The sequence below is a fragment of the Manis javanica genome, chromosome 11 (assembly GCF_040802235.1).
Source record: "Manis javanica isolate MJ-LG chromosome 11, MJ_LKY, whole genome shotgun sequence".
NCBI classification, from domain to species: domain Eukaryota; kingdom Metazoa; phylum Chordata; class Mammalia; order Pholidota; family Manidae; genus Manis; species Manis javanica.
The window spans coordinates 1,111,041-1,138,212 of record NC_133166.1 but is presented as its reverse complement, the minus strand read 5'-3'; the positions used below and the strand labels follow the sequence as shown (position 1 = coordinate 1,138,212).

At 38.5% G+C, this 27,172-nt stretch overlaps 2 protein-coding genes across 2 annotated transcripts; one reads left to right on the top strand and one right to left on the bottom strand.

Annotated features, from left to right (window-relative positions):
- The first annotated feature begins 19,256 nt into the window (after nucleotides 1-19,256).
- LOC118968085 (small ribosomal subunit protein eS27-like) lies at nucleotides 19,257-19,694 on the top strand. The gene has a single exon (XM_036996813.2). The coding sequence runs from the start codon at nucleotides 19,257-19,259 to the stop codon at nucleotides 19,692-19,694; it is 438 nt and encodes a 145-aa protein (XP_036852708.2).
- Nucleotides 19,695-21,890: 2,196 nt separating this feature from the next.
- Nucleotides 21,891-22,835, bottom strand: LOC140844335 (olfactory receptor 10W1-like). Its single transcript, XM_073215770.1, has one exon. It carries the CDS (start codon nucleotides 22,833-22,835, stop codon nucleotides 21,891-21,893), a length of 945 nt encoding a protein of 314 aa, XP_073071871.1.
- Nucleotides 22,836-27,172: the final 4,337 nt, after the last annotated feature.

Here is a 27,172-nt window from a genome sequence, read left to right as displayed (position 1 = left end):
CTATCACAAACTGTGTTATGATGGAAGGCTTTGGAATCTGTGTGGTAATGACTTCTGAGAATTTCATTATAGTTAGTCATACTCATGTCATTTTAACGGGTGCTCTGCAAGATCTATAATAAAATGTTTATAATAGAGTTATCTATAGGTCATGAATTCTTAGTGCTTGAAAGGACCTCAGAAATCGCCTATTTAGTGTTCTATTAGATACTTGAATCTCCCATAACACATTTAAACATCAGATCATTTTAAAGCCTTGTGAACCTCGTTACCTCCTGACATGCTTCCTCCATTCTTAGATGACACATTCCCTAAAAGTACTTTCTAGTAAAGGCTGAAATCTGCCTCTATGCAACTTCTACATAATCATTATGTCCTACATTGTAGGGCATTTCTACATAAAACACTTCAGGATCTAAAGAACTTTTATCACACAGCTTTATACATTCTTCCCTATTTATTTTGGTTATTCCTCAGATGACATGGTTTTGATATCACTACTTTGGCTCTGGAAATGCTCCCATTTTAAATAACTTACTTAAAAATGTACAGCATGGGACAGATCACAAGAATGGTCAACTTGAAAAAGATCTGGGTATCACCTATTTGTTCACTGGCCATCTGTTTCTTGAATAGAATCAAAATTAGATTAACTCACATGTTTCTTTTGATGGCTCTGATGGTCTCCTCAGACTTAGACCGATCTATAGCTCCTTGGGTGCTTAAACTCTCAACATTTCTTTTTCATTTTCAGAGAAGCGGAACATCCTCCATCATTCTTTCAACATTGGTCCATTGCTCTACTCTGTTGAGACTGACATTTCTCAGAACCTTCCATATGTGACTCTACATCTTAACTAACCTTCCTGCAGTCATTCATTTTTACTAATTAAGTGCAATCCTTATCTATAATGGTGATCAAAATGGCATAAATGTCCTAATGAGAGAGGCAGATTATATACTATATATATTTTTATGTATATATGTCACATATATCCATATAATTAAAACTGTGATTAAGTGCTGTTAAGAAAAATAGTGTGTTGTAAGATTGTACAACATGGGGCTCTGGCATAATTTGTGATTAGGAGATTCTGAAGAGGCTCCCTACAAAGAGTAATAGTTAAGCTTAGATCTGAAGAGCAGAAGCTAACTAGGAGAAGAGAAGTAGGCAGTGTAGTGGGGTCCATATTCTGGACAGATGAAATAGTGCATTTTATGATTCAAAGATAGCGAAACTTATAATATCAATATATTGTCCACTTGCTATTCTGGGTTGCTACTAAAGACCGGCAAAAAACAGTACTTCAGCTTCATCTTAAGAAATCTGCCCAGGCTGGCATCTGTTCATGAATCCACACCCATCACAGTGCTGCCACGTCACATTGACATCATACGCTTATCTTCCTTCTTACCTCTCCAGCCAAACCTGCCCTAGTTGGCAAGAGTTTCATGAGAGACACTACCCATGTGCTCTCTGGAAAGAGGGTCTAGACTGGAGCAGTTCTTCAATTGTCTAGTTAGCATTGGGTAAGAAAAGGGGGTTAGTGGATTTGGCAATGACAGATGTAAGGTAGAATCTCAATCTATTATTAATAACAATGTCACCTGGGCAGATAATCTCACCTTCTTTTTCCTCATGCTTAAAATATGTAAATAAAAATGCTTACCTAATGGAGTTGTGATGACATAAATGGGATAAGGTATTTAGAACACATGGTTTGATGCATGAAACCTATTAAGTTGCAGAATAAATGTTGATTCTTCTTTCTTTGAGGCTACTAAGGAGATAATATTAAGAATATCTGCTGCATAGCAGAGGATTAAATGAGGTACCTTAGGAAGAAAGGATTTTTATTAATCCTTAAGCCTTATCCAAATTTATATTAGTCATTCTCTCAATGTTTCTTAGGCTGAGGTTGCTTATTACCTTTTTATTCAGAAGAATAGGCCTCCTAAGAGAATTCAGAGATACACTGCAAATTGTGGCTGAGCTAGTTCAGAAATCCTAGAGAGTCTACTTGTAAAGCTATTACTTGATGTTCTAGGTCTGCAAGTGCCTGGTATATTGCAAATCTATAAGGAGGTCAATAAAGGCTTTCTTTTACCTTAAGCATGAGAAAGAAGAGGGGTGGGATGAGCCAACCTCCTCAGTTATAAGATGGGTCCTAGCAGGTGCTGCCTGACTGCTCTGGTAGAGAGAAGGGAGGACATGAGCCTGGAGAGACCCCAGTGGGGCAGAGACTTTAGTAACCTTCCCAAATGAAAACCACAGAAGGAGTAAATTGCTTTGCTCTCTGGGGTCTTGTCTCATAGGTTCCATGTCCCAGAGGTAGGCTGGTGATTGCTGATCTCCTCCCCGGCTACCAAACTAAAACTGTCCCTACACTTGGGATCCCATCAATGGATGGTCTGAAGTATGTCTGTCAGAGTAAAGACCAATATTAAGCCTTTTATCAACATTATCAGTACCCAAAATAATTTTCTGAGAAATAGGAAGTTCCCTAATCAAAGTCACTTGAGCCCCCAGTTTCAAGGAGTTTGTTTACTCCCACCCAATTGTCATTGCTGGGTTGAGCCAAAGTCCCAAATTACTATTACCCTGGAGAACTGAGACCATAATTTATGTAGTATTTGACTTCCATGGGACCTAGCAGAGTGCTTAGTAAGTCTACTTCAACGTGCTCTTCCTCAATGAGTATTTATCAGATGTTCCACCTTTTCCACAACATCATTCTTTGTTTAATTCTCCTTGAGCAGAGACATCCATAGGTCTTAGAGAATTGGCTTATTCCTTGAAAAAATGTTGGTCAGTTATGTGTATATAAAGGTTTATATATCTGTGTGTGAATGCGTGCTCTCATGTGCCATTTATTCAAAGGCAAGTCCACTGCATGGGTCTAGAGTGAGAATGAGTAATGTAGTCCATTGATATGTGTGCATGTGTGTGTGTGTGTGTGTCAGAGAGGGGCAGGACAGTCAGATCTCAACAGCCTGGCAGTGTTGAACTACTCAACATATTCAGAGACTTCTGAGGTGTGTCCAGTGTCAATAAATGGAGCAGAAAGAGAATGGAAGGGGTAGGAAGCAGAATGTATTGTCTACTGTGTGCCAACTATTATAAAAATTATAATAGTTAAGTCTTATGTTGCTCTTACTGTCCTCCACACACTTTGCATGTATTAACTCATTCATTCTTACAACAATCCTAAGGCGGGTACTACTGGTACCCCATGTACACATTATATATATTATTTAATCCTCATAGGAACTCTGCAAAGGGAGATTCATCCCTATTTTACAGTTAAAAGGCAGACATAAAAGATCTATAGAATTTGAGTGATTTGCCCAAAGTAGATGCAGCAAGTAGCTGAGATGAAGCTTGTTTGACCCTAGGGCGTATTCTTTTTCCTCTAATCAAGCTTCATCCAGCCACATTGCTCTCAATTACTTTTTAGTGAAAGCAAAATCTGACTTTTATGTTAAAGAAGAACCAGAATATTGTTTACAAAGTCTTTTAATATGTGTCCCCGAGTAACTCCCAGTCTCCTTCTGGCTCTTTGCTCCAGCTTCTTTTTCTTGCAGCTCTTTCTTCTCACCATGTTTCCTCCCACCTCCAGGCCTTTGCATTCGCTGTTCACTCTGCTTGGAATGCCTTTCCCTCTTTTATTTACTACTTGCCCTTCATCCCAGTTCCATTACAACAACCTGAGGGATGATTTTCCTGACCTAGGTCATGTCAGGGTTAAAGCACTTTTTGGAATGTTCCTTTTGGAATCTCATGTACCCCTCTATCATTGCAGCCATCCCTGCTGCAGTTTTACATGTATTTGTGTACTGTTTGATTAGCTTCTATCTTCCTTAATAGCATGCAAGTTTAATGAGTATTATGTGTGTATTGTGTATGTAACAAAACGTTTTTTCCAACCTGGGTGCTGTTGACATTTTGGGATGGATAATTCTGTTGTGTGTGTGTGGGGGTGTCCTCTACACTGTGAGATATTTCACAGCACCCTGGATTCTACCCACCAGATGAGAGCAGTACCAACTCCTATACTCTGGTTGTGATAACCAAAAATTTCTGCAGACGTTACCAAATGTGTTTGCCTAGGAGGCAAAATCGTCTTCAGTTAAGAGCTACAGGGATAGACATATAAAATGTGCTTAAAACTACTTGTGGAATAGTTGAATAAATAGCTCACGATTCAGGTCTGGAACTCAATGGAAAGGAAACTTTCAATTCAAAGTAAAGATCAGAAAGTTGGTGGGTGAACACAGAATTGTAGCTAATGAGGATGCATGGAACTATGTCTTCTTTCCATCCATCTAATGTAGTCTGATACATTTTCCTCACTGTTGAAAGATATTTCAGTTAAGTGAGCTAGGAATGGAATATATATATATATGTATAGTTATATTGTGTATTTTATTCCATTTTAATACATGTTGTTATGGGTTGAATTGTGTCTTCCCCCAAATCCCTATGTTGAAGTCCTAATGCTTCAGTATCTAAAAATGTGACTGTATTAGCAGATAAGATCTTTAAAGAAGTAATTAAGTTAAAATGAGGTCATTAGAGTGGGCCTTCATCCAACATGACTGGTGTCCTTATAAGAAAAACGGATCAGGACACAGACACATACAGAGGGCACACCATGTGAACAGACAGGGAAAGATGGCCCTCTACAAGCAAAGCGAGGCGCCTCCGAAGAAACCAGCCCTGCTGACAGGTTGATCTCAGACTTCAAGCCTTCAGGGCTTCGAGAAAATAAATCTCTGTTGCTTAAACCACCCAGCCTGTGGCACTTTATTTGGAGCCCATAAACAATACAACTATCTATGCAACAAAACTTGGAGTACTGCTCTCTTATTAATGTGCCTTAGGGAGAAAAATGGCTCATCACATAGTATATAGTCACTATAGATGTTCTGTTTTTTACACACACATAGTAACATATGAGATTTGCCTTAGTGCTCCAACACAGCCAATCATGGCTGAGAGCAGCCTGCGAGCAGTGTGCCTATGGCTCAGAAATAGTGGTGGATTCAGCTCAGTATCTGGGACATCTTTCCTGCAGCAAGAGATGTGAGTGGCACATTTTCTGTGGCCACTTCATTAAGGAACTGGTACTAATTAGAGAGTTACTACTCTGATCACAGGTTCCTTTTGTCCTTGTGTTTTGAAGGTTCTATACTCCAAACCCTTTGCTGTTCTGTAGGAAATTGGTAACTTCCCATTTGCAGAACGTTCTTAATGAGGATTTAGATATCTGAAGGTACAAAAAATGATATTCCAAGGTTCATCACAGTATCTCTGTGTAGAGAACTTTTCTTCAATAGATCTGGAATAGGCTGACATTTTCTTGTTCTTATTAATCCTGGAAAGATATTGCTGTCGGTAGTGATGATGATGGTTATATCGGAGTGTTTAGTGACTATTTACTTCTTTGATGGGCAAAAAGTAACTTGCACAACATGAACATTAAGAGGAACGAGTAACACTTTGATTAGACAGAAGCATGGCCACCATGACATTCCTTGGCTATTACCTCCTAACTCCATAACTGGAAATGGTAGGAGCTCAGGAATTTTCCTTTTTAATAATTTCCTGCCAAATATTCTGCAGACTGCAAAAGCAGAGAGACAGATGGTGAATAGGAGACTTGAGGAAATAACAGGTCTTGGGAAATCATCCATTCACTTCCAGTCAGAGGAGGTTATATTTTGATGGGGGAATGAATCATAAGGAATCAAATGTGGAGACAGAAGACCCATTAGAGGTACTTGAAGTAATTAAGATGAAAGCTAATGGACTAGACTAGGACTGTGAGATAGAGGCGGTGTAACCATCGTCTTGCATTAGCACGGATAATTAATCATGTGTTTTGGTCCCAGCCAAGCAGTTCTTTATTCAGCAGGCCAGCCAGACTAGAAAATCTGGAGACCAAATTTCAACTCTTTCAGAGTTAGGGGACTGACAAGAGCTAGGCAGCTGTTAGAACCCCTTGGGGTGGGTGAAGATAAAGGGAAGCGCTCTATTTTCTGTAAAGAATTGATGACCACGATGGAAAACTGAAGCAGAAACCAATTACACAGAGTCCAGGCTATAGAGAAGTCCAACAGAAAGAAAATATATTGGAATGAACAGGACAGATTCAGGAATGCAGATGGGTAGGTAGCTCATGTCAGTATGCCTTCCAGGAAGTAGGACGCCTGTTAGAGTGCTGGTGCCATCATGATCCCAAATCCAGGAGGAATGGTAAGCAAGTGTCATTAAAACTTGAAAGGTTATGGTCAAGCAGGACTGCCCCTGAGCCTGTGCAAAGTGGACTCTACTTTGGCAAGCTCCTTCTCACAGGATTTCAGAAGCCCAGGAGAATATGTCTATTCCAAGTCTGCAACAATCTCATCTTCTACTTCAAAACTATGGTCCAGGTATCCTGAACTTGAATGACTGGAATGAGCCTCCTTCTCAAGTCAGTACACATACCCAAGTGTAAACACACCAGCCCAAGGGGTGTAGCGCAGCGGGTGGCAGATGGCCACGTAGCGGTCATATGCCATGATTGCCAAGAGAAAGCAGTCAGTGCTACCAAGGGTGACAAAAAGGATCATTTGTACCCCACAGCCAGCCAGCAGAATGTGCTTCTGGGGCCCCAAAAGGTTGGAGAGCATCAGAGGCACCAGAGCGGTGGAGTAGCTGATCTCTACAAAGGACAAGTTGGCCAGGAAGAAATACACTGGGGTGCGCAGCGAGCCGCGTGTGCACACCACCCAGATGATGGCTGTGTTGCCACAGAGGATCACCAAGTAGAGGAGAAGGAAGAGGCAGGAGAGGGGAGCCTGGAGTTCAGGGACCGCGGTGAGCACGTGGAACACAAACTCGGTGGGGCCCGATTGGTTGAGGACAACGTTCCCAGCCAACACATCTCCTGCAAAAGAACAGAAAGTGCCGAACCTTCTTTTGCTGAGTTGTTTCATTGCCTGAGTAAAATAAAGGACTGATATGGAAATTACCTAACTGTCATGGAGATTCTAGTTGTAACAAAAGATATGGAATAATATTCCTTGGAAATCATCATGTATGTTCCTGAATACAAGGCAACACACTTGTAAAGTGTTCTTAAACATCACCGACCTTTTAATTAGAAGTTCATAGATTTAATGTGTTACTTCTCCTACAGAGTCACAGTTACGTAATTACGGACATGTACCTTACCGATAGAACTTTGGATGACTGAATTGTTCATATTTACCCAGGCATTTTTGAACTCCAAGAGAACTGGGCAAACATCTTTTATTCCAGTAATATCCTGACATATTCTTCTTATTTATTTTCCCTCATCTGAGTATTTTGTATAAATTATTAACTTTCAACCCAAACTTTAGAGTTAAAATGAATGACATAACAGCTGTTGGGTGTGTAGTAAGGAGAAATGACAGTGGTTCTACCCAAGATAAGACAAAAATGAGGAGGACACTTGTGGAGGGCTGGAAGTGATATCACTGGAAATGATGTAACCAGAAGTGAGAACACCAGATCCGGAAGTGACAACACCGGATATGAGATCAGCCTGGAAGTGACATCATTGTGAGTCTGTGTATATAAGCTGTGCTCAAACTGCCTTGCTGTTCTGCACCAGCAGTGAACCTCCTGATCCCAACTTTTGTTTCTGTATCTTTCTTGTATCTATCTCTGTATTTTTCTTAATCTCCCACCCACTTCTCTCAGGTTCAGCGATTGCGGAGCTGTTCTCTGCAGACACTAAAAATTCTGTGGTGGGAAAGAAGGGAGGAAAATTTGCTTACAGGCACATCTACAATGATATTTTATGACACAAAAGGGAGATAATTGGTGACTCAAAATGTTTTAAGGAAATGGACCATATGTCCAATTTAGTTGTAATTCATGTGTAACTGCATCAAAGGATTTTTTCATATTTACAGTCTCTTGGGTTATACAATACACATCCCATGCTGAAAACAATAGCTCCAAGACAATGTAGTTTTTAAGAAGATTAATCAAATAAACAAAGCCAATATTGGGGATTTTATTGTTAAAAAGAAAAGTAGTGAGAATTGAAACATAGTCAAATAGAGTAACATCTAACATTTAAATATAGAAATTGTAGAGAAATAGAAGCAAACCTGTCATTGTATGTAAGAGCTGTCACCTTATCTCCTTTAAGTCCCCCTAAATCTTTGGAGAGCTTCAGCTATTTCTTTGCTGAATATGGTATTTTTGAGGACTATGTTTTTTTTCTATTAATAGTACTAACCTTTGGGGAGATTAATGGACAGAATGAACCACATCTTCTTTATCTATTCACCTACTGATGGACACTTAGGTAGCTTCCATTTCTTGGCTATTGTAAATAGTGCTGTGATAAGCATAGGGGTGCATATGTATCTTTCAAACTGGGATCCTACACTCTTAGGGTAAATTTCTAGGAGTGGAATTCCTGGGTCAAATGGTATTTCTATTTTTAGTTTTTTAAGGGACCTCCATACTGCTTTCTACGATGGTTGAACTAGTTTACATCCCACCAGCAGTGTAGGAGGGTTCCCCTTTCTCCGCATCCTTGCCAGCATTTGTTGTTCCTAGCCTTTTCTATGTTGGGCATCCTAACTGGTGTGAGGTGATATCTCATTGTGGTTTTAATTTGTAATTCCCTGACAATTAGCAATGTGGAGCATCTTTTCATGTGTCTGCTGGCCATCTGAATTTCTTCTTTGGAGAAGTGTCTGTTCATATCCTCTGCCATTTTTTAATCAGGTTATTTGCTTTTTGGGTGTTGAGCTGTGTGAGTTCTTTATATATTTTGGATATTAACCCCTTGTCGGATATGTCATTTACAAATATATTCTCCATACTGTAGGATGCCTTTTTGTTCTGCTGATTGTGTCCTTTGCTTTACAGAAGCCTTTTAGGATGATATAGCCCCATTTGTTCATTTTTTATTTTGTTTCCCTTGCCTGAGGAGGTATGTTCAGGAAAAAGTTGCTCATGTTTATATTCAAGAGATTTTTGCCTATGTTTTCTTCTATGAGTTTTATGGTTTCATGACTTACATTCAGGTCTTTGATCCATTTCGAATTTACTTCTGTGTATGGGGTTAGGCAGTGATCCAGTTTCACTCTCTTGCATGTAGCTGTCCAATTTTGCCAACACCAGTTGTTGAAGAGGCTGTCATTTTCCCATTGTATGTCCATGGCTCCTGGGAATATATTTTTTAAATATTGTTTTAAGAAGACCACATTTCAAATATAATTCTTGAAAAATACATTATGCAAAACTATTTTCAAATAATCTGAATCTAAAATTTCAAATGATGTAAAACACAGGAAAAAGGAGACCGAGTTCAGTTTGTACTAATTTCTTCAAACTCTATAATGCCTGGCAGGATGTGGTAGAGATCACATTAATATTTGTGTGGATAATTGAAGAGAAGTTGATTCTTTGTATTTTTTGAATATTAACTTCCTCTTTAAGCACAAAGGAAATGCATCTTTCTCAAGTAATTAAAGAAAAAAGTAAGTTGAAAGGCAAAAAAGAGACAAAATTAGTTTAGAAAGTATATTGAGTAAAACCCTTTGTAAAAGAGTCAGGATGAAGCATATCAATTAGGACAATAAATGTAGATGAGCACATACCCCTATTAAAATATAAGCATGATCAGATTAACTTAAGAAACAAAAGGATGCTTTTTATGGGGCAAAAACTAAGTGCCATAGGAAAGCTGTCATCCTTTTATTCCAGTATTTTCCTGAAGATTCTAAAAATAAAATAAGGTACACCTTCCTCCCCAACCCCTTGCCCAACCAAAAAGGAAACTCGACATATTATTGTCGCTATGAAAACCTTGAAGCAGCCAACTGAGTTGTTAATACTAATAAAGAAATAACTTAACATGGCCAATAGTTAACCAATTTGCAATTTTTTCAAAATTGATTTTTCTGCATTATGCGTTTCTCTTACACACAGTACCTATTAAAAGTCTGTTGAACTAGTGTTTCATGAAAGCCATTTTAGGTGACATGGAAAGCATATGTAATATGAAAATAATGGCTTGTGCTGTAATACATAGGCACTATTCTAAGCTTTTCATGTGTTAATTCAATTGCAGGATGCAGGAATACTTTAATGTCTATTTCACAGATAAACTAAGGTTCTGAGAGATTAAAAAAGTAGTCTGAGATCAAACAGGTAGTCAGTGGTAGAGTCAGGATTTAAGCCAAGCATTTTGCGTCTGCAATAGAAAGACCTGAGTTCAGACCCTGCCTTCACAACTTCCCACTTATATGATGTTGGACGAGCCACAATCCTTGAAAGAAATTGAAGTGCTTTCTACACTCTAATGCAGAGATCAACAAATTTGTTCTATAATGGACCAGATAGTAATATTTTAGGCATGAGGGTCACATGTAGGCCAGAATTGGCTCTGTTATAGAATTCCTCTTTTTCCTATTTTCCTCCCTCCCTCCCTTCTTCCCTTCCTTCCTTCCTTCTTCAAATTCTTCAAAATGTAAAGCACATTCATAGTTCAAGGGCTGAATTTGTTTTGGAAGTCTAGCTTGCCAACTCCTGCTCTGAAGATTTATACACCATGTAAGTTAAGATTGCTTTAGGAGAAGGATAAGTTAATTATTTTTTTCAAAATATTTTCTCTTGAGATATTCCTTTACTTCTTTTCAATTCATTCCATCAGTCATCAGGGAAAATTCAAACAGTCTAATCTATTTTTCTAAGATGCCACAATTTCTTGCTTTCTGCCTCTATTCCATTCTTAAAAGATGAACCGAAATAACAATGTATGGACTTCAGATGTGCAGAGTTTCCTGTAAGTGGAAGGTGACCTTGTATTATCTAGATAATGAGTGGGACTTCCGTACAGCAAAGGAAACAATCAATGAAACAAAAAGACAACCTATTGTATGGGAGCACATATTCATAAACGATATATCCAATTAGGGGGTTAATAACTCATATGGTTCAATGCCAAAAAAGCAAATAACCTATTAAAAAATGGGCAGAGGACTTGAATAAACATTTTCCAAAGAAGATGTACAGAGGCCAATAAACATGAAAAGATGCTCAATATCACTAATCATTAAGGAAATACAAATCAAAATCACAATGAGGTGTTACCTCACACCAGTTAGAATGGTAACTATCCGAAAGACAAGAAATAACAAGTGTTGACAAGGATGTGGAGAAATGGGAGCCCTCCTGCACTGCTGGTGGGAATGTACATTGGTGTCGTCACTATGGAAAGCAGTATGGAGGTTCCTCAAAAAACTAAAAACAGAAATACCATACAATCCAGTAGAACTCCACTTTTAGGAATTTACCTGAAGAAAACAAAATCTCTAATTTGAAAAGATACATTCACCCTGTGTTTATTGCTGAATTATTTACAATAGCCAAGATATGAAAGCAACCAAAGTGTCCATCAATGGATGAATGGATAAAGAAGGGGTGTGCATATAAGCAATGGAATATCATTTGGCCATAGAAGAGAAAGAAATTCTGCCATCTGTGACAACATGGATGGGCTTAGAGGGTAGCATGCTAAGTGAAATAAGCTAGATGGAAAAAGATATATACCATATGACTTCACTTATTTTGTGGAATATAAAAACTAAACAAAACAAAATGGACAAAATAATAGTAAACTCACAGACACTGAGAAATGACTCGTGGTTACCATGGGGGAGGGGCTGGGGTTGGTGGGTGGGGAGGGGGAAGGGGATACAGGGGCACAAAAATTCTCATTTATAATATAAGTTGGTCACAGGGATGCAAGTTCAACATAGAGAATATAGTTAATAGTTCTGTAACATCTTTCGATTTTAACAGATAGTCATTACACCAGTTGGAGTGCACATTTAATAATGTATATTAAATCACTATGTTATATACTTGAAACAAATATAATATTGTATATCAACCATATTTCAATAAAAATATATTTAGAAAAAGACATAAAGTAGCTGAATGGATAAGAAATAAGATCCACCATATGCTGCTTATAAGAGCCTCACTTCAGCTTTGAGGATATACATTGGCTGAATGTAAAGGAGTGGGAAAAGATACTCCATGCAAATGGAAACCAAAAATAGCAATACTTATGTCAGACAAAATAGAAATTAAATAATATATAATACTTAATATATATAAGACATTATAATAGTAATTATAATGATGCAGGAGTTCATTCATAAACAGCACATATAAATTGTAAATATATGTGCACTCAGTGCAGAGCACCTAAATATATAAAGCAAATGTAAGCAGAATTGCAAAGAGAAACAGAGAGCGATACAATAATTGTAGGGGACTTTGATATCCCGCTTTGAATATTGGAGAGATCATCCAAACAGAAAACTGCTGAAGAAAAAGTAGGCTTGAACAACTCTATAGACCAAATGGACCTAATGGATGCACATGTTGAAGGTTTCATCAAACAGCAGAAGAATATAATTATCAGTAGCATTCCAGGATAGGTCATCCTGTTAGGTCATAAAAAGTTCATGACTTTTCAACATTGACATTAAGTAATATACTTATAATTTTTGGTTTTCATTTGCATGGGGTATCTTTTTTACACCCCTTTACATTCAGCTGGTGTATATCCTTAAAGCAGAAGTGAGGCTCTTATAGGCAGCAAATGGTGGATCTTATTTTTTATCCATTCAGCTACTGTATGTCTTTTTCTAAATATATTTTTATTCCACTGATTGCAATTATATCAAGTATGTTTTCTAACCACAATGGTATGAAGCTAGAAAGCAATAACAGAGAAAAATTGGAATTCATAAATACGTGGAAGTTTAACAACACACTCCTGAACAACCAATAGGTCACAGAAGAAAATAAAAAGGGAAAATTTAAGTCATCTTGAGACAAACAAAAATGGAAACTTACCATACTGAGACTTGCAGGATGCACCAAAAACAGTATTAACAAGAAAGTTTATAGCAATAAATGCCTACATTAAAAAAGAAGAAATGCTCCAAATAAACATCCTAATTTTACACCTCAGGGAACTTAAAAAAGAAAAAGACCAGAGTTAAAAGGAAAGAAACCATAAAGAGCAGAGCAGATGTAACTGAAAGAGACCAGAAAAACAATAGAAAATGTTAACAAAAGTAAGAGCTGTTGTTTTGAAAAGATAAAAATAGCCCTGACAAACCTTTAGCTAAGAAAAAAGAGATAGCTCAAATTAATAAAATTATACATGAAAAAGGAGCCACTACTACTGATACCACTTGAAATGCAAAGGATCATAAGAGACCGCTAGAAACAATTATAAGCCAACACCAATATGAATACCTTAGAAGAAATAGTTAATTCCTAGATATGTACAACCTACAAAGACTAAATCATAGAAGAAATAGAAAACCTGAAGTGATCAATTACTAATAAGGTTGAAGTAGGAATCAAAAACTTTCCCAAAGAGAAAAAATTCCAGGGCCAGATGGCTTCACTAGTAAATGTTACCAAATATTTAAAGAAGAATTAGCACCAAAACTTCTTAAACTTTTCCAAAAAATTTAAGAGGAGAAAGCTTACAAACTCATTTTACAAGGCCAGTATTCTTCTGATACCAAAACCAGACACATGCACAAGAATGAAATGAACCCTTATCTTGTACATCATAACAAAACCAATTCAAATGGACTGGACCTTTAACCTAAGGCTTTAACATAAAACTCGTAGAAGAAAACAGAGGGAAAAATATCCTTGATGTTAGTTTTGGCAACAATTTTTTGGATATGACATAAAATCACAGGCAGCAGAAGCAAAAATCACAAGTGGTACTACATCAAACTGAAAAGCTTCTGCACAGCAAAAGGCAACCATTGGATTGGGAGAAAATATTTGTACACCATTATCTGATTGAGGGTTCATATTGAAAATATGTAAGGGAACTCATACAACTCAACTGACCTGATTTTTAAAAATGGGTAAAGAACTGGAAGAGACATTCCTCCAAAGAGGGCATATAAATGGCCATCAGGTATGTGAAAAGACATTCAACGTTACTAATCACCAGGGAATTGCAAGTCAAAACCACAGTACATCACTTCATGCCTGTTTACAACATCTATTGTCAAAACGACAATAGATAACAAATGGGAAGCCTGGCACATGAGGGTAGGAATGTGAATTGGTGTACTTATTATGGAAAACAGTACAGAGTTCCTAAAAAAATTGAAAATAGGATACCATAGCACTCCCATTCCGAGTATTTATCCAAAGGAATTTAAACCATGTTTCCAAGTGAAAAGATAAAGGAAATGTGGTACATACACATAATGGAATATTACTCAGCCTTAAAAATTAAGGATATCCTGCCATTTGTGATAGCATAAATGGACTCCAAGGATATTTTGCTAAGTACAGAAGGGCAAATACTGCATCATCTTACTTTATATGGAATCTTTAAACATTGAACTGATAGAACCAGATTGTAGAATGGTGTTTACCAGGGGTTTGACTGGAGAAAGACATGGGGAGATGTTGGTCCAGGGGTACAAAGTTTCAATTATACAAGATGATACAAGTTCTGGGCATCTAATGTATAGCATAGTGACTACAGGTAATAATACTATACTGTATAGTTGAAGTTTGCTAGGAGAGTAAATCCTAACTATTCTCATCAAAAGAAAAAAAATTAGCTATAAGACGTGATGATATAGAAATTAGCTTGATTATGGTAACTACTTCACATTGTATATGTATATCAAGCCATCAAGTTGTATACCTTAAACATATGCCAAAAAGAAAAAATGGAATCAATCAACTAAGAAAAGATATGCTATTAAGTAAAGATAGAAAATAAAGCAAACAAGGTGGGTGGAGAGTGAAATATGAGTCCATAAAAACATACTTCACAGGGGTTGCTTGGGCAGAACACAGGGGTGAGGGGAAAGATATATGCAAGAAGAATATTTCCTGTTAGGGAGAATAGCAAATATAAAGGTTCTGAGGAGGGAGATTTTTTGATATGCTCAGAAACAATGTAAACAACAGTAGCAGTTAGTACTTACTGAGTACTTCCTCTGAGCCAGGAGCAGTGCGAAGGGCTTTACGGGGGTGGACTCATTTATCGTCAACAACCACCCTATGAATAGGAACTATTACAGCAGTGTATCTGACAGCTATCCCCCAAGATGGTGCCCGTGGTCCCTGCCGCTTGTCACCTATGCCCTTGTACCGCCCCACACGGAAGGGGACTAACCTACGCAAACAATAACGTACTGCAGAATGATGGCATGTAACTGCCAAGGCCAGGTCGTAAAAGACATTTAGTTTCTGCCTCGTGTAACTTGCTCTGGGAGACACCAGCTGCCATATCATGAGGACACTCAAGTGGGACTCTCCAGTCCTAATGACAGCAGCCAGCAGAGCTCTGGGGCCTCCTGTCGGCACCCCTATGAGTGAGCTGCCTTGGAAGCAGCTTCTGCAGCCCCAGCCAAGCCTTCAGAAGGCTACGGCCTAGATGGTATCTTCAGTGTAACCTAATGACACAATCTAAGGTGGAAACTCCCGGACAGCCTCACCTGACTTCCTGATCCTTAGAGACCGGGTAGGATGATGAATGTGTGCTGTTGTTTTAAACCCTTAAGATTTGAGATAATTTTTTATGAAGTAATAAATGCAGTCTCATTTTATAGATAGGAAATTGAATCACAGGGAGGTGGTTCAGCCAGGCATAATAAGGCTATTAAAGTGGCAGAGTAAAGCTGTACGTCTTGACCACTACTGGAATTGCTTCTCTCAGAACATCAAACTCCTGACCCTTAACTGAATCAGCAAGGGCAAAGTGCAGGAGGCAAGGTCAGAGAGGGACCCAGATCTGATGACCGTCTTTCAGGGTCCTAGGACAGACTCTGAATTTTAGCCCAAGGGACATGGCAAGTCACCAGAAGGATCTGCAGAGAGGAGCGCCATGTTCAAATGAACATTGCCAAAGAGTCTCTATGATTGCTGAGTAAAAAAACTCTGTAAAGGGAAGAGTGGTAACTAGGACCCACTTAGAAAAGATGTGAAATAATCAAGCTATGGATGATAGTGCCGAGGACCAGAGCTACAAAGACAGAAGAGCGAGCAGCAGTCACATTCTGGCTCTTTGGCAAGGTGGGGCTGAAAGGATTGGCCCATGGGTAGGATGTGTGGGTGCAAACGGAAGAGGTGGCTCATTCAATGAATCGTCATTGACCTCAGATGGAAGACATGGCAGAGGAGCTGGTTGGGAAGGAAGTCAAGGGCTGACTTTGACATGTCAAATTAGAATGTACCATGGAGATTAGATAGACGGTTAATATGGAATTATATAGTTCAGGGGACAGGTTTGAGGCAAAGCTACATGCCTGGGAATTGTTAGCATGTACTAGTGTTTATATCACACTCTTGTTTTTTATCTTCCCTCAGAGGCGGCTACTTCCGCCCTACTTGCTTCATCCTCAGTATCTTCCCAAACCTTAAATGCTGGTGTGGCCTTCAGCTTAGTCCTTGGACCTCTCCTCTGTTCTTTCACCACTCACTGCTTAGTGGATTTCTTCTAGTTTTATGGCTTTATATTTCTTCACAGAGATAACAACTGCTGTTTGGCACCTAGTGAGTCCTCCACATTCTAGGTTATTTTTTGATTGCTATTACCGTGGCCATGGAATCACTGACCACAGATAGGCTATATGCTTGTGAATAAGGCCATTTTGTCCCTATCATTGCTGATGAATATAATTATGTTGTTACAAAACTGTTATGGCTCACCCTATAATAAGGAATGAACTATGGTTTTATGAGTGATTCTTCACAAGAGAGGAAGCATTCTTAATTTAACCTCTGTATGCACTCATCCATACAATTTATCTGTATTTTTCCTATGCCAAGAGATAACTCTCTTGATTGACCATTATAACCAAAAGAGTGTTTGAGCTTTTGTGGGATTTTTAATATGTTAAGTCCAATACAGAAAAACCTCTGATATGTTTGATGTAAATGGAAGGTTTACAAGGAGTTACAGCATTAGATGGAGATTTTGAAAATGGTAATACTGACTTAGCAGAATTGGGAGGGAACTGATACATAAAATTAAAGGGAGGTAACTAAGGAGGTCCAAATAAAACAATATGGTTGGGTTAGAGTTAAAATTATGGGGACAGTCACAAAAATCAGTAGGTATGGGACAGTGTCCAATAGAAGGACTAGTTTAAATAGAGAAATAGAATATAAGCATAGGAGGAAAAAGGGAGCAAAAAGAGAAGGATGGGACAAAATTCTTCTTTGTATTTTCTACTTAATAGAATAAAAATAAAAATTACAGTTTTACATTGATGTTCATGAACATCTTTAGCCCAACCATTCACAATATAGATAAAGAGACTCAACTATAAGGGCTTTCACAGTTTGCCTGGAGTAACTTAACATTTAAGTGGCAAAGCTCAGTATAAAAATCGCATTCCCAATTGCCCAGACTAGGGTCATTTTAATGCACTGTATGGCTTTTGTGAGACCTGAGCTGCCATGAACACTTCCCACTAATTGGACTTGCTAGAACACCCATCCACAGACTCCCACTGCGTATAGGTAGTAATGAGGACGCCATCCTGCAGGCCCCAGAGAGCACGTGTCTGTGATCACCATGTGAAAGGTTGCTCATTCGTTTTGTTATAGTTGGTTAATCCAGGAAATTTCCTCCAAACATGTTTAAAGTTGTATTTGCTTTAAGAAAAGCCACTGGGAAAGTTCCTCCTCTTTGGGACCCATTATTTTAAAAGAGATGCCATATTGGGCTTCACATTATTTGGTTAAATCAGGCAAGAATGACCTCTGAGTGATCTGTCCTTCTACACAGGACTGTTGCTTAGAAGAATTCCGTAGTACCCCTCCTTTCCTGGCATCTCTCTTTATCTCACCCTATTCCAAGCAGAACTTTCTAAAACCCAGCTTCTTCTCTGGATAAGAGAATGTGAAGAACACATTTTTCTTTTCTTTTTTTCAGAACTCAAGAAACATTTATTTTACATTAATGCAAACTTTCGTATTATTGGCCACAAAGGGAAACAATAAAAAAAATCCCTGTACATAGGTCATCAACACTTTTTGTAGAAAAATTTTTAAAGTTTTGATTTTTTTATTGAAGTATAGTTGATATACAATGCCATATTGGTTTCAAATATACAGCATAGTGATTTGACAGTTATACACATTATTAAATGCTCACCCCTACTAGTGTAGTTACTATCTGTCAACATAGAAATGTTAGAATTATTGACTATATTTTCAATGTTGTACTTTCATCCCTGTGGCTAATTTATATTATAATTGAGATTTTGTGCTTCTTTATTCCCCCTCCCCTATTTCAACCCCCAACTCCTCCCCCATGGTAACTACCAGTTACTTCTCAGTGTCTATGGGCCTACTGCTATTTTGTTCATTTTGTTTTGTTTAGTTTTTATATTCTACAAATATGTGAAGTCATATGGTACTTGTCTTTCTCCACCTGGCTTAACATAATGCCCTCTAAGTCCATCTAATTGTCACAAATGGCAGGATTTCTTTCTTTTTTATGGCTGAATAATATTCCGTTGTATATATGTACCACCTCTTCTTTATCCATTCATCTATTGATGGAGACTTTGGTTACTTCTAAATCTTGGCTATTGTAAATAATGCAGCAATAAATACAGGGGTGCATATATCTTTTCAAAACAGAGATTTTATTGTCTTCAGGTAAATTCCTAGAAGTGGAGTTCCTGGGTTGTATTCTATTTCTGCTTTTAGTTTTTGAGGAACCTCATTTCCATATTTTAAAGATGTGACCTTTCAAATTAATTTATAGATTCATATCAAACCCCAGATAAAGAACCAACCATGTTCATAAAGAAATATTATCAGGGCAAACGATCATGAGTAGTTTAGAAAGTCAACCCAAAGAAGCTGTACAAGGCAGAGTAAACTAGGTAGGTGAGAGTCAATGATACGGGTACCAGAAGACTTGGAGCATAAGAAGAGAATAGGCAACAGAATTTAAAGTCTAGGAGACATTGATATATAGCCAGAGGGTCTGTTAGTTTTGGCCCCAGGTCTAGACAGAGGAAGTACTTTTCAGAACTTTATGATCTTAGATGTCTAAAATTTATCCAATCAAGTAAAGAGAATCATAAGGCAACTGTTATATAGGGTCTTTGGGGACTTAATGAAAAAAATATACCTCCAGGCACACATAGGCACACATTCCCCCATGATCCTGTTACACCTTGCACTTTTCATGGCCCATGATTCTTTAAAGACTTGTCAGCCTCTTCCAGCGGTGACGACCTGCTCACGAGAATATGCTTCTAGCAAAGGTCTCCATCCCTCTTCAGAAGACGAGCAGAGGAAACACAAGAAGAAGTGGCTGGTGCAGAGCCCCAGTTCCTGTTTAATGGGTGAGAAATGTCCGGGAGGCTACAAAATCGCCACCATCTTTAGCCATGCACAGACAGTAGTTTTGTATATCAGCTGCTCCACTGTCCTCTGCCAGCCTACAGGGAAGAGCAAGGCTTACAGAGGATGCTCTTTTAGACGGAAGCCCCACTACAAGAGCCCTGAATCAAAACTAGTGGGAAACCATCCCAGTAAACACATTTGGATACAAAAAAATGAGGCTCTTGTTAAACTGCTAGACATGTGTTTGTGAAATGTTTTTCATTAAGGAAATAAGGCTTATCCATTGCTGCTAGGATGTCTGAATGATGGGGGTCTGGTGGTGCCCAGTAATATGGAATCAATCCTTGAATGACTTTTCTCCAGTAGCCTTATAACCCAAACTTATCTTTCTTGATTCTCTTTCTTTTTTGAGTTCTAAATTAATTTGAAGTATGTTTCCTGACATCAAATGCGGCATTACAGTGCAGTTGGAACCCCTCCCTCCTTCCCTCCCTCCCTCTCTATTTCCTCTTGTTTCATTCTCCTCAATTCTGAGAAAAATTTGCATATGAAATTGGTGCATGATATCTGGACTCTGGCCTGGCATTTTGAAAAGCAGGTCCCTCAGCTAGAGAATTTGCTTCCCCCCCATCATACCTGTTTAGAGGAAGAGACTTTCTACTTTGGTGTTATAACTACAACTTTTCACATGAAGGAGATGACAGGAGCAGAATGCATTACAACTTTCGGGTCCACACAATTGCTGGATCAGTTTAGTTAAAATAATTTAACTTTAAGAACTCTTCAAGGGTAATTTTGAAAATAAAAAGGAAGCAGGAAAGATAAAATTAGCAATATAGGGATATATGACAGATAGAATGCATCCTTTGTGGGAAATTAGGAGGTTTATGCTAAATGAATGCATTAGGTTGTAACATAAGATACTCTCCTTTGTAGATGAAAAGTGGTCAGATGGGAGTCTTTTCCCATAGTTCAACCTAATGAATCAGATTCTTCATGAAAGTGTGCTTCCTAAGTTATTTGATACGAGTTCAAAAATAATGTATTTGTCACCTGGGAAGCAAAGAAAGATAAAAATGAATAATGAATATAATAAAGATCATTCATTATCTCTCAAAGCAGAGATGGCCATAGTCAATATTCTGGTGTATGTATACCTACTATCTTTCCTAATGTACGCACATGGTATATTTTTCAAACATCTGAATCGTCCTGGATAATGCAGCTTACATCTTGCTTGTGGTACTTAAAAGTATTAAATTGCCTCTGAGGTTTGTTCAAATCCCAGCTCTACCACTTATTAGCTGTGTGACATCATGCCGGTTAACTAATCTCTGTGACTCAGTTTCAATCCTTGGAAAAGAGGGATAGGACAGACTTCATAGGGTTTTTGAAGATTAGGTGAAAATATATATATATATATATATATATATATATATATATATATATATATATTTGTTCTCTCTCTACATATAAAGAGAATGAATATATAGACAGAATGAATATTATATATACATATACATATGTGTATATAGTCACTTAACACAGTTTCTGCCAGAGTGAGCACTTAATGATAGCAATTACTAATAACTAGTATTTGAAAACATATTTCAAGATTCCATAATATTTCTTCATACAGTGATTATTTAACCAATATTTTATTATGGGGAAAGTGGATTGTTAATGCATTTTCATTGTTATGTATAATACTATAACAAACAACTTTTGTTCTGGACATTATCTGCTTGCCTCTAACTTCCAAGATACTCTCTGCTGTGTCCTGTCCTGTCCGTAAATTCCGTGGACTGAACCTTTCAGTTTTCCCTACCATCTTGCTTCTGGCTGGGTCTGACCAATGGAGATGAGACAAGAGATGAATGGGTAGAAATAGAGAGAGGATGGAATATTTATCTCGCTGCTCTCTCCTCACATGACCATATTTCTGTCAATAGTTGCTTTGTCCCCTGAAGTTACAGTTCCTACCAAGTAGTTTCTCTTGATAGGTTTAGCTCTCACTGGTCTCAGATAATACTGTAGCGGCCTTTTGCATTTTAGTCTAGGGGTGGTAACTAATGGCTCCTTTTCATCACCAGTATATAAGTGTCCTGCCACCTCTTACTGGTTCCTTTACTCGTACTTCTGCATAGAGTCCCTTTAATTATTTTTTCAGTTAAAATCTATTGAATGACCTATCTGCTTTCAAGATATTGGATATTGTCTTACAATTGTCACTCTATATTACCTTATGATGATTTGCTTGTATATTTCCTTGCTAGAAGAGGAATTACTGAGTAACATGGCAGAAACATTTTACAGGTTTCTGGCTCACCTAGTACCCAGATAATCTGCACTATTTTTAGAGACAGTTCTAACATCAGCTGAGAGAAATCTCAGTTGCATGGGGATTTTCATGAACTGGAACCCTTGCTGATAGGCCTACCCTATCCTAGCACTTCTGGGAGACACAATCCCTGGTAAGAACTCTCCCTATGGCCCCCTTCATCTCACTGTTCCTCAGGGTGTAGATAAGGGGGTTGAGCACTGGGGTTCCTAAGGTGTACACCAGTGAGATGAACTGATCTTGCTTGGGGTAGTAGCTGGAGCTGGGGCGCAGGTACATGAAGGCACAGCAGCCATACTGCAGCAGGACCACAGTGAGGTGGGAGGAGCAGGTGGAGAAGGCCCGGTGGCGGCCAGCTGCCGAGTGGATTTTGAGCACAGCAGCCACAATGAAGGCGTAGGAGGTGGCGATAAGGAGGAAAGGCACGGCGATGGCCAGTGTGGCCGCCACCAGCACCGACTGCTCATGGACGTGGCTGTTGGCACAGACAAGACGCATCACGGGTGGCGCATCGCAGAAGAAGTGTTCGATACCCCGAGCGCGGCAGAAGGGCAGAGAGAAGATGAAGGCCACCAGTTGTGAGGACAGGCCCAAACCAGTGACCACTGAGGTCACAATCAAGCGGGCACACAGAGTTAGAGTCACGATGAGAGGGTACCGCAAGGGACGGCAAATCGCAACGTACCGGTCATAGGCCATGGCTGCCAGGAGGAAGCAATCGGCACTGCCCAGTCCGATGAGGAAAGCCATCTGAGTGGCACAGCCCAGGAGGGTGATGGTCTTCTCCGACTGTAGGATGTTGGCCAGGATGTGCGGCACCACCACAGCCGTGTAGCACACTTCTACTGCTGAGAGGCTGCCCAGGAAATAGTACATGGGTGTGTGTAGGCGGGCTTCTTTCTGGACGGCCACCACAATGAGCACATTCCCACTGACGATCAGTGTGTACACCAGGCTGACTCCAAGGAAGGACAAGACACGCAGCTCTGGGTGGGAGGGATAGGCCAGGAACACAAACTCCATCAGCACTGAGCGATTCCCCCAGGTCATCGAGCTAATGGCTTTGTCTGTGCAGAGTTGCAGAGACAGAAGGAAGGATCGTATTGACAATATATTAACTCACACTGTGAGCCGTGGTCTAATCTAATCAGGGCTGGGGTTAGAAACTAGAAGTATTGGGATTTGTTCTCTTTTTTCTTCTCTTATTACCAAGCCTCTTCACATAAGTATCTACAACTTAATTTCTAATTACCAAGAGTTGTGCTGAATTAAATCATATTTTGGGGGAGAGAAAGGCAGAGGAAGTTTGTGGGATTCTATGCTATTTTCAGTAGAAATGGAATAAAAAATCACATTTTTTTCAGTAAATTCACAAGAAAGTGTGAAGGAAATTTTGAGTGAAGTAGTTATAAAAGTGAGGGTAGGAAGCCTTTCATTCATTCATTCATTCATTTATATTTATACTTAGTGACTCCTGAAGTATTGAGTTGCATATATGGGTGCAATATTCAGAAGCTCATGGTATGGTATAAATTTATGTAACATGATTATAAAGAAAATTGAAGTCATAAGAAATGTATAAATTAGACAATTATATTTTAAAGAGGGAATGCATTCTCAGTTTTGAGAATCAGTCAAGAACTCATGGAGAGAAAGTATAGGAGAGTAAAGATATCTAAGGAAAGGGAAGTTTATTACAAAACACAATTAAAAATTGTAAAGCAAAGATATGACAGTCATGAGAAATGGTGATTCAGTGTAGATGGAGTGTAAGGTGCTGGAGAGGAGAGTGGAAGGAGGATCCTGCAATGAGGTCCTCGAGGTTTGGCTACTAGGTGTAGAAGGGGAGGCACTCTATTTAAAGAAGGAAGAACAATCCCATATGAATAGTGTAAATTCATAATTATTAAAACTGGAAAAAGAAGAACAAATGAGGTCCAAAATCAGTAGAAGGAAGGACATAATAAAGATTAGAGCAGAAACAAATAAAATTGAGAAGAATAAAACAATAGAAAAAATTAATGAAACAAAGATCTGGTTCTTTGAGAAAATAAACAAAATAGATAAACCCCTAGCCAGACTTATTAAGAAAAAAAGAGAATCTTCACATATAAACAGAATCAGAAATGAGAAAGGAAAAATAACAATGGACACCACAGAGATACAAAGAATTATTAGAGAATACTATGAAAAATTACATGCTAACAAACTGGATAACCTAGAAGAAATGGTCAACTTTCTAGAAAAATACAACCTTCCAAGACTGACTCCGGAGGAAACAGAAAATCTAAACAGACCAATTACCAGCAATGAAATGGAATTGGTAATCAAAAAACTACCCAAGAACAAAACTCCTGGACCAGATGGATTCACCACTGAATATTTTTTAAAATTTTTTATTAAGGTATGATTGATATACACTCTTATGAAGGTTTCACATGAAAAAACAATGTGGTTACTACATTTACCCATATTATCAAGTCCCCACCCACACCCCATTGCAGTCACTGTCCATCAGTGTAGTAAGATACAACAGATCCACTATGTGCCTTCTCTGTGCTACACTGTTCTCCACATGATCCCCCACACCATGTGTACTAAACATAGTACCCCTCAATCCCCTTCTCCCTCCTTCCCCATCCGCCCTCCCACACTCCTCCCCTTTGGTAACCACTAGTTCATTCTTGGAGTCTCTGTCTGCTGCTATTTTGTTCCTTCAGTTTTGCTTCATTGTTATACTCCACAAATGAGGGAAATCATTTGACATTTGTCTTTCTCTGCCTTGCTTATTTCACTGAGCATAATGTCCTCCAGATCCATCCATGTTGTTGCAAATGGTAGGATTTGTTTCTTTCTTATGGCTGAATAGTATTCCATTGTGTATATGTACCACATCTTCTTTATCCATTCATCTACTGATGGACACTTAGGTTGCTTCCATATCTTGGCTGTTGTAAAAAGTGCTGCGATAAACATAGGGGTGCATATGTCTTTGAAACTGAGAGTTGTATTGTTTGGGTAAATTCCAAGGAGTGGGATTCCTAGGTCAAATGGTATTTGTATTTTTAGTTTTTTGAGGAACCTCCATATTGCTTTCCACAGTGGTTGAACTAGCTTACATTCTCACCAGCAGTGTAGGAGGGTTCCCCTTTCTCTGTATCCTAGCCAGCATTTGTTGTTTTTAGTCTTTTCAATGCTGGCCATCCTTACTGGTTGTGATGTGATATCTCATTGTGGTTTTAATTTGCATTTCCCTGATGATTAGTGATGTGGAGCATCTTTTCATGTGTCTGTTGGCCATCTGAATTTCTTCTTTGGAGAACTGTCACTTCATATCCTCTGCCCATTTGTTAATCAGGTTATTTCCTTTTTGGGTGTTGAGGCGTCACCACTGAATTTTATCAGACATATATAGAAGACATAATACCCATTCTCCTTAAAGTTTTCCAAAAAATAAAAGAGGAGAGAATACTCCCAAACTCATTGTATGAAGCCAGCATCACTCTAATACAAAACCAGGCAAAGACCCCACAGAAAAGAAAATTACAGACCAATATCCCTGATGAACATAGATGCAAAAATTCTCAACAAAATACTAGCAAACCGAATTCAAAAATACATCAAGGGGTCATACACCATGATCAAGTGGGTTTCATCCCAGGGATGCAGGATGGTACAATATTCGAAAATCCATCAACATCATCCACCACATCAACATAAAGAAGGACAAAAACCACATGATCATTTCCATAGTTGCTGAAGAAGCATTCGACAAAATTCAACATCCATTCATGATAAAAACTCTCAACAAAATGGGTATAGAGGGCAAGTACCTCAACATAACAAAGGCATATATGACAAACCCACAGCCAACATTATACTTAACAGCGAGAAGCTGAAAGCTTTTCCTCTAAGACTGGGAACAAGACAAAGATGCCCACTCTCCCTGTTTTTATTCAACATAGTACTGGAGGTCCTAGCCATGGCAATCAGACAACACAAAGAAATAAGAGGCATCCAGATTGGTAAGGAAGAAGTCAAACTGTCACTGTTTGCAGATGACATGATATTATACTTAAAAAACCCTAAAGAAACCACTCCAAATCTACTAGAACTAATATCTGAATTCAGTAAAGTTGCAGGATACAAAATTATTACACAGGAATCTGTTGCATTCCTATACACCAATGATGAGCTAGCAGAAAGAAAAATCAGGAAAACAATTCCATTCACAATTGCATTAAAAGAATAAAATACCTAGGAATGAACCTAACCAAGGAAGTGAGAGACCTATACCCTGAAAACTACAAGACACTCTTAAGAGAAATTAAAGAGGATACTAATAAATGGAAATTCATCCCATGCTCTTGGCTAGGAAGAATTAATATTGTCAAAATGGCCATCCTGCCTAAAGCAATCTACAGATTCAATGCAATCCCTATCAAAATACCAACAGCATTCTTCAATGAACTGGAACAAATAGTTCTAAAATTCATATGGAACCACAAAAGACCCCGAAAAGCCAAAGCAATCCTGAGAAGGAAGAATAAAACTGGGGGGATCTCACTTCCCAACTTCAAGCTCTACTATAAAGCCACAGTAATCAATACAATTTGGTACTGGCACAAGAACAGACCCATGGACCAGTGGAACAGAATAGAGAGTCCAGAGACTCAAGCATGTATGGTCACTTAATATATGATAAAGGAGCCATGGACATACAATGGGGAAATGACAGCCTCTTCAACAGCTGGTGTTGTTAAAACTGGACAGCTACATGTAAGGGAATGCAACTGGATTACTGTCTAGCTCCATACACAAAAGTAAACTCAAAATGGATCAAAGACCTGAATGTAAGTAAAAAACCATAAAACTCTTAGAAGAAAACATAGGCAAAACTCTCTTGAATATAAACATGAACAACTTCTTCATGAACATATCTCCACATGTAAGGGAAACAAAAGCAAAAATGAACAAGTGGGACTATGTCAAACTAAAAAGCTTCTGTACAGCAAAGGACAACATCAGTAGAAGAAAAGGCATCCTGCAGTATGGGAGAATATATTCAAAAATGACATATCTGATAAGGGGTTGACACACCATATATACAAAGAGCTCACACACCTCAACAAACAAAAAGCAAATAAGCCAATTAAAAAATGGGCAGAGGATCTGAAAAGACACTTCTTCAAAGAAGAAATTCAGGTGGCCAACAGGCACATGAAAAGATGCTCCACATCACTAATCATCAGAGAAATGCAAATTAAAACCACAATGAGGTATCACCTCACACCAGTTAGGATGGCCAACATCCAAAAGACAAACAAAAACAAATGTTGGCGAGGCTGTGGAGAAAGGGGAACCCTCCTACATTGCTGGTGGGAATG